At 31.9% G+C, this 9,409-nt stretch overlaps 1 protein-coding gene across 1 annotated transcript; it reads right to left on the bottom strand.

The window, feature by feature from the left end:
- Positions 1 to 2,888: 2,888 nt before the first annotated feature.
- On the bottom strand, positions 2,889 to 9,259 carry LOC133823289 (rhomboid-like protein 20). Its single transcript, XM_062255956.1, has 8 exons — positions 9,094 to 9,259; positions 8,871 to 8,971; positions 7,579 to 7,719; positions 6,455 to 6,521; positions 5,808 to 5,959; positions 5,626 to 5,727; positions 5,004 to 5,120; positions 2,889 to 3,408 (listed from the first exon to the last, which is right to left on the bottom strand). Exons 1-8 carry the CDS (start codon positions 9,116 to 9,118, stop codon positions 3,241 to 3,243), a joined length of 873 nt encoding a protein of 290 aa, XP_062111940.1. The 5' UTR covers positions 9,119 to 9,259; the 3' UTR covers positions 2,889 to 3,240.
- Between the last annotated feature and the right edge of the window lie 150 nt (positions 9,260 to 9,409).

The raw sequence follows: 9,409 nt of genomic DNA on the forward strand, positions 1-9,409 counted from the left end.
TTTATATTTGTGTTTTCACATTGTTCTATGTTAAAATTTTACCCAAAAAAAAATGAATTTTATGTTGAGATGACGAATTATTATGATTTTAGCGATTTTAGTGTTAGCTGAATTTGGACATTTTCGGACCAAGTTCGGACATAGTTCGGACCAAGTTCAGACTTTTGGACCAAGTCCAAATCAAATTTGGACATGGTTCGAACCAAGTTTGGACCAAATTCGGAACAAGTTAAACTAAAAAGGTTCGAACTTGGTTTGAACTAAGTCCGAACTTCAGACATGTCCAAATAAGTTTACATCATATCTGAAATTCGTCTCAACTTGGTCTGAATTAAGTCCAAACTTAGTTCGAACTAAGTCTGAACTTCAGACATATCCGAACAGGTTCACATCATGTTCGAAATTGGTCTGAACAATTTATGAACTTGGTCCGAATTAAGTCCAAACTAAGTCTGAACATGGTTCGGATTAAGTCCAAACTTCAAACATGTCCGAACTAAGTGTGAACTTGGTCCGAACAATGTCCGAACATGAAAATTGCAAATCGCAAAAATCAAATAACATTTGTCATCTCAACATAAAAATCATATTTTCTTTTGGCAAAGTTTCAACCCTGAACACTTCAAAAAATTACTACTATACAAAACACTCATAATTTATAAACTACAATAGCAATTACCCTTATCAAAAACTTTCTTCCTTCAACTTTGAAAACTTTTCAAATAAAAAATAGTGAGAAGATGAAGAGATATAGAGTAAAAATAGTGCCTCCACACCAAGAACGGCGATGTAACCAATGCTGGAGGCATTGCTAGCCATTAGTGAGGTGAGGAGAAAGAAAGGGGGAAAGTAGAAGAAGAGAAAGCGGGAAGGGTATTTCAGACTTTTTATATGGGTATAGGGTTATATTTGTGAGACTTTTTTAAGGGTATATAGGAATAATTAAATGGTTAAGGGAGGTTAATACGTGGAGTTTTCCATTGCAAATTGAGTTTTGTATATTTAAAGAAATGATCAAAACCTAGTAGATCTCATAAACCACTACATGGACAGAGCTCTTAGTTTTCATTCCTAACTTACCAAAGGTTGTTCAAAATATGACCAAAAAGTTTGCCTAATAATTGAATTAGAAAGGGAAATTTGAGTTTTTATGCTTAATGAGTGGTTTTAAGTAAAAAAAAATGCTAGGTATTTAAATCATTTCAAAAAATGTCAATTCTTTTGATAATACCCAAAATACATCTCTTATAATTTTTCCCATCCACTTCCTCTTCTCTCTCTCAACTCTCTTTCTAGAAAATAAAAATCCATGGGTAAGGTAAAATATAAGAGGATTCAATGTAATGGCAAATATTCCTCACTTAGGACACTAAAATACTGCATTTCGAACAGATCTGGGCATGCTTTTTGACGATTTTTTTTCAGATCTAAAACTTTGAAATCTGTAGAAAATCAACGTGGTTTGATTGTGGTTAGATGATGCTCGATGTCAGCTCAATGGGGCCTTCAAAATCATGATTTTTATGAAAAAATCGATGTTGCTCGATCGTGGTTCAATGGTATTCAATGCGATTCTTGCAAGATACGTAATTTTTCACTCAGGTGTCCGTTTGGGGTGATTTTTTTTTATTATTTTGGTTATTTTTTCAAGATCTACACATTTGAGATGTGTATATACACATTTGGGAAATTTAAATCTTGAAAAAAAATGCAAAACATACATCATGTTCAAGATATGATTTGGTATGTTTTCAAGTTATAAATTTTGAAAATGTGTATGTGAACATCTAAAACGTGTAGATCTAAAAAAAATACCTAAAATCAAAAAACAAATCACCCCAAACGGACACACAAGTCATCGAACCACTATCAATCAACCATCAAACCACCATCGAGCAATGCCGATTTTTTCATGAAAATCTTGATTTTGAACGTCTCATTGAGTTGGCATTGAACACCATCGAGTTGGGCATGATTTTTTAGTTATTTTCAGATCTGAAATTCTGAAATCTGTAGAAAATTGACTTTGCTTGATTGTTGCTCGATGGCGCTCGATACCAGCTCGATGGGGCCTTCAAAATCAAGATTTTCATGAAAAAAGACGTTGCTCGATGGTGGTTTAATGTAATTCTTGTAAGAGACATAATTTTTCACTCGGGTGTCCGTTTATGGTGATTTTGTTTTTGTATTTTTTTTTTAGATCTACACGTCTTAGATGTTCACATACACATTTTCAAAGTTTAGAACTTGAAAACATACCAAAACATATCTTGAACATGAGGTATTTTTGCATTTTGCATTTTTTTTCAAGATTTACATTTCCCAAATGTGTATATAAATATCTCAAACGTGTAGATTTTGAAAAAAAAATACTCAAATTAAAAAAAAAATCACCCCAAACGGACACTCAAGTGAAAAATTACATATCTTGCAAGAATCCCATCAAACATCATCAAATCAGTATCGAGCAACATCGATTCTTTCATAAAAATATTGATTTTGAAAGCCTCATCAAGGCGACATCGATCACTATTGAACCACCATCGAACCATGTCAATTTTCTCCAGATTTTGAAGTTTCATATCTGAAGAAAAAAAATTACAAAAAAAACTAAAAAATCATGCTTAGATCTTTTCGAAATGCAATATTTTAGTATCCTAATTGAAAAATAATTGTCATTACTTTGAATTCTCTTATATTTTACCTTATCCATGGATTTTTTTTCTAGATTTTTTTCTAGAGAGAGTTGAGAAGAAATTGAGGGAGAAAGAGAAGAGGAAATTGATGGAAAAAATTATAGAAGTGATATTTTTAGTATTGTCAAAAGATTTGACATTTTTTTTAAATGACTAGGCCCTAGCATTTTTTTTTTTATTTAGGACACCTCATTAACCATAAAAAATCAAATTTCCCATTAGAACTATACATCTCTAACCGAGTCTCTTCCGCAGAATTTCTACATGTTCAATATGGTATGAACAGATTATACAAAGCTTCTAATAATTTTTTTAAATTGTCCACGTCTTTTGAACTAAAGCTACATGTGAAAATAAATGGAGAGAAACGAGTCCCTAAAAATGAGGCCGCCAGTAGTGCTTTTCCTTTTTCTCTTTTGGGTTTAAATTCCAGGCATACCAATCTGATCATCAGATTCTGCAAAATTATCTGACCACCACGATTGGAATGATAATTGCAATTCTAATTCTGACCTTAAATAATCGATTGAGCAGGTGTGTGAAATCAATGGGACTGTGCTTCAAGAAGGATGTTTGTGGCTACATTGACATCGTTTCGAGCCTGAACTAGTGCCTGCCTAGCATTGTTCCTGTCAAAACCCATGGAAACTAGAGTAGCAATGGAGTCTTCTGATGGCTCTACGGCAGACGGCATTGAAGGAGTATAATTTCTCTGAGATCACAAGGTTAAAAATAGTGGAAGCAATTAGTCATTATTAAATTTACAATATCACAATGATGTGTCAAACAAGAAATGTTTTTAAAATGTCAGCCTCTTTATACTCTATTCCACCACATTAAAGCATCTCCCAAATATACTGCCAAATAAATGTTAGTGCTATATTTTAACATTTAGGAAAAAGACAACAAAAAAATCTAATATAGTTCTAAAAGTTATACCAAAACTCAAATTTGTCACAATAATAAATATATTTTTCTAAAATACTATACTGCTATTAAAATATTACAAAAGAGTTCTCATTTAATGACACTAAAAACAATATTTAAATGACAATAAAATTATTATAAAAAATAAATTTATTGTTGGATCAAATTTGACCATGCTTTAGAGTTAAATTTGACACAAATTTTATAACTACATTCAAGAATAACTTTTTTACTTTTCATAATGCTTAAATATAGCATATTAACATCATTGAATTGGAGATGCTTTGACATTATGCATTGGAATACAATACTAAGTCCAACGCATGATCTAACTATGTGTCAAATTTGACACGAAGAAAAAACAAAATGTTATATTTAACACTATTTGAAATTGTGCTTCAAATGCACAATAACATTTTAAGATGTAAATTGATATTAAAAATAAACCATCATTAATGAACTAATAAATTAAATATTTAAAAAATAATTAGCAGCAATTTAGTAATTAAAAAAAGTATTAATATCCCATTAATGATTAATGACAATTTTGTAATTTAAAAAGGTGTATTTATTGTTGTTATTGTGCCAAATTTGGTACAACTTTTAGGCCAATATTAGATAAGTTTTTTTCTCACAAAAATGCTAAAATATTGCATTGCATCACAAATTTAACGCTCCATTGGAGATATTCTAAAATTTGTGATGCAATGGTAAAAGTTGTACCAAATTTGGCATAAGTAATAGCTTTACCAAATTTAGCACAGCAACAAATACACATTTTTAATTAAAATGTTGTCATTAATCACTAATGAAACTTTTTAATACACTTTCTAAATATATATTTCCATTAATTAATTTAAAAAAATGTAATTTATTAATTATCATGAGAGATCTTTTAATTAAATGATCATCAAATATAATTAACTTTTTATATCAATTTACATCTCAAAATGCTATTATGCATTGAAGCACAATTACAAATGTTGCCCTAAATAAAACATTTTGTTCATTTTTAGTGCCAAATTTAACACTATATTTAAATCATGGAGATACTCTAACATATGTACCAAATATATCATATACATACTTTGTGCCAAATTTGGTATGTATATTTGGCACATGCACTTAGATGGTCTTATTGACCACTCAAAAAGGAAAATTGAGAGGTTACTAGATTTAGATTTACTAATCATGCAGCTCAATGCTTAGTCTTTCATTGAACTTTCAGCCCAAAGTTCTCCCGTAAATCACTCTAGCCTCATGAAGTCATGACACTCAGAAATAGCTATTCTACTTGTAAATGATGGCCATTCCAAATGTCAAAAAACAAGCATGCAAAGGCACATCAGAAATTTAAAAGATTCAGGAAAAAGTACTAACCTCGACTGGGCGACCTGCAAACGATGGTACATTTCCTCCTCTACTTGGAGCTGCAGGTGAATTCCCCACTGATGGCCAAGAAAGTCGTGAAAACAACGAAGAAACAAACTCTGGGAGCTGTGAGAAAAAGGAAACACGCATGATCATGATTCACCTCATTTTACTTTGGATCTTAGAGCTGAGCTTAGAATTTCAACAGAAATAAATGTCGGAACCTTATAAACAGTCAACACAGTTAATGTAAAATTTGTAAATAGCAAAATCAATTAAAAGAAGAGAATAAAAACATAATATATCCATCAAACATTATTTCTTTCCACCACCTTTGTTGAAGTAACTCAGAAGTGGGAGACACTCCCCCAAGTAAAAAAAAAACATACAGGTGGAACACACATATGCCACATTCATGCACACCATTAAACCCAGCAAATATTTTAGCATGCTGATAGATGCAATGCTCAAATAAATACAAGCTACAGTTACACTAGTTAGAAATATGTATTACTTTAACAGAATATGAACCCATACAAGCAACAGTTACACTAGTAAAAACACATGCTGAAAAGAAGAAACGAATGAGAACTTTTTTTTTCCCTTTTCAATCTTCAAATCAAAAACCAACCTTTGCCTTGCGAATGCGAAAGATATTCAGGCGATACAAGATACCAGCAAGGATGCCACAAGCCCCAGGCAATATAGATCGTTTCCAAGATGATAAAAGAAGCTGAAGCAGATAAACTAAATTAGGTTTCTACAGCAGATGAAACAGATACTATTAAGTACTACACATTCTTTAGTCTTTACCTGAAGACCAGCTAGGTATATGAAAGATTTATCAGAAAAGCGCAAACTGAATACGCTAAAGCGTGTAGAAACTGGAATATCAAAGAGGAAAGGTACGAATGATGCAAATATAAGGCCATAAGGTCCGGAAGTGATCAAATTCTTAGCAGGATCTGCAAAGAAGGGAAAATGAGACTTGATACAAAATTAGTTGCAGCATATATATGTTTTTTTTTTTTTTGAAAGAATGTTTAAACACACAAAAATAGCAAAGATAAGACCTCTAGATAAAAATAGCATCCAAACCAATTACAGATTAATTTTCTTTCAAGTGTTTCTGCAGAGTGGAGACAAAGTTGTGCAAATACAAATGGTCAGAAGAAATCGAAATAGGAATCTTCCACTTGATGAGCAAGCAAACAGATTGCTGAGGTATATTTATCAGAATACAAAATATTAATAGCAATTATCCCAAACAAAAACTCCACACCAGCTGGTAAACAAAATTGTTGATTAATGAGGGCCCCTTTCACAGCGATATACATTTTTCTTTCCAACATTTCCCACACCAATTATTTGGGAAAAATCACACAATGATCAATATAATTAAGGAATAGACATACATGGCAGAACATTAAACACTATTGAGCAAAATTGATAATGCATACCTTTAAGGAATGAAAGTGCAAGAACCTCCAACAGTAATGAAACTGTTAGAGAAAACAAAACAAAGACCTGCACAATTAGGGAAGCCTTATTACTATTAAAAAACTATGATTATCAAAAATTAAAAAAGTTAAAAAACACTTGGCCAAGAAAGAGATTTTTGAACCATGTCTTTCCTTTCCTCTGTTTCTTAACCTGAATGATGACAAGTATGGAAGAAACGAGAATAACAAAACATGAATAATCAACACAATGCAAAACAGCAATTACTCGAGTAACCTAAGATGTGAATCACAAATAAAGAAGAAAATTAAATATCTACTCTGCCCGAAAAAGATAGGTTGGTTATATTTCATTAACAAGAATCTAAATAATAACCACTTAATGTAAATCCGTATCTATTACATTTAATAAGTACAGATTTAATTGATCGTACAGAATACTATGGTAGGCCATTAATTAACATGGTAGAGTATTAGAGTTCAGCAAGACATGCTAACAATTATTTCTCATTCTCTCTTAATAGTTTACTATTACTGTTTACAATTACGAGAAAACAACATTCATTTCATATCTTAAACTAAATAAATGTTTTGTTATTCGTCCTCTTGTTGAAAGTAACATTCTTTGGAGGCAGTAAAATCTAGAATTAGCTAAGTATGTTCAACAAGGTACGGAGCCCCAAACATACCAGCAAAGCATGGCCATGATCATCAACCTAGCTCTAATGGGTATATGCGTCTATTTTTTCTTCCAATAAACCTTCTTGGAAAACATATTCAATAATCTTTTGCCTTAAATATGCTTTCAAACATCCAACAAAATCCCCAAATTATGTAGGAATCAAATTTTAATTTAAAGCAGCATAATTGCCACATTCCTAAACTTATCAACCATCTAATTCTTCCATAGAAAAATATAATAATAATAATAATAATAATAATTAAACAAATAAATCTATTTTCTTCAGTTTATACTTTAAAGACCTCCATACCATGAGAACTAAGAATAGGTATTAAAAACGCCACAGCTAGTTCAGACTTGCTTAATATCAGTAGCTCATTAAATAACAAATCTGTCCATCACAAAAGAATATTTAAGTAGTTTGAGCCAAATGATTACCCACCGAATATTTGTTGGAACCAATCTGTCTCTCAAAGACTCTGAAGTAATATAGTAGATACAGTCCAAACATCAGTTCTGGCGTCGATGAAAAGGCAAAAACTGACACAATCAACTTCCAAATGCGAAACTTGCCAAAAATATCCTGCCAGAAGCACAAATTTATCAACAAGCATTCTGTACCTAGTTCCCAGTATCGTAAAAAAGAGAGAATAAATAATTTGTGAATTTGCATTCTCTACCTAGTTCCCAGTATCAAGAAATAAAGCATAAAAATACAAGTATCATCAAATTTATCATCAAGCGTGATAAACACTCTATAGAAGAATAAGGCAGAAAACGCACTGATTGGAGTATGGAAGGTTAAGGTTGTTAGAATAATGTAGAGAACAAACAATATGGTCTGAAAGGAACTAATGGGCAAGATGAATTCATGAGGCCAACTTCTAGTGGTTTTTAAGCTTCTTTGTGTTCAGTACCATATCTCTTTCTCTGCCGATACAACAAGTTTACCCAAGGATCTCTACAGAATCACCACAGACCAATATTCATCACATTCATCTTTTGTAATTTCTAGCAGTTGTACTGACGATGCTTATCATAGCTTATTAAATGGAGCAGCAACTAACTTTCGGAAGTCAAAAAGTTTCAATTATAAAAAAGATTCATAACCTTATTATGAGCCCAGCAGAAAAATAAAAAACAAACAAATAATAAACAAAGATGCAGTGCTCACTGTATTATCAAAGTATAAATTAACTCCACTCCCCTTTGCCAAAGCAAAACGAAAAAATATCACAAAGTAGTTAAAACCAACCTCCAATTAAGCTACCCTAAATAATCACATCTTTCTTTTATAACTTAAAAAGGGTGAAAGTGCTCTAATATTAAAAAAACAAGACCAAAAAGCACTATCAAGAGACACAACTTGTGGCCCATTTAACATGAACAACAAGTTAAAGTATCCCTTAGAAAAAGCACAAGGATCCTAGTTACATCCGGGCAAGGTAATAGACATCAAAAAATTATATGTTTTATAGCTGTGAAAATTAAATGATGAACCAAAAAAGGAAAAACTGAAACACCAAAACTGAATGACCTATTACAAGATCCAAACAGCAAATTGAATCTCTTCACGATCTAATCAAACATCATAAACAAGAGAAAAAGTGTATTTTTTATTCATTTGGGTTCTATTAGAACAAAACCCGTTTCCGATTACACCTCAACTAACATGAATTTCCAAAAATTTGCATCAAACCAAAATCAAACGCTCAAAAAATAACAAAGAAGTACCAGATACGACAGACCGAGGTTATTAGAGCGACCCTGCATCCCAAAAAAGATGGTGAAGAGAGCAGAAGCGATAACGAATGTCCTCGTGACTGGAGCATTGTCTGTGTAGCCATTGGATCAAAGTTAAATGAGAAGTTGCCCAAAAAATAATATATCAGAAAAGAAGAAACAACAACAAAAATCAGACGGGATTTGAGGAAAGAGAGAGGGAGATTGTACTGACTGAAACCAGAAGGACCGCCGTTCATCTTCTCAACGATATCAGAGAAAGAAAGCAAAGCAAGACTAGTCTATTCTCTCTCTTTCTTTCTCTGTGACTGCAATTTTTCTCTGCTCTTCTCTATTTTCCCTTTCTCTCCGCCTTCGACTCTTTTTCTTTTCCCTTTTTTTTATTTATTTCATTTTAAAAGTTTTTTTAATTTATTATATATAATATTTTTTTAATAAATATTGTTTTTGGGAGTAATTGTATTTTAATCAATAAATATAAGGTCAGGTAGGTTGCCTGGGTGGCTGCAGTTGGTACCCTTGAAGCTTGA

The sequence above is a fragment of the Humulus lupulus genome, chromosome 3, assembly GCF_963169125.1.
Source record: "Humulus lupulus chromosome 3, drHumLupu1.1, whole genome shotgun sequence".
Classification (NCBI taxonomy): Eukaryota; Viridiplantae; Streptophyta; class Magnoliopsida; order Rosales; family Cannabaceae; genus Humulus; species Humulus lupulus.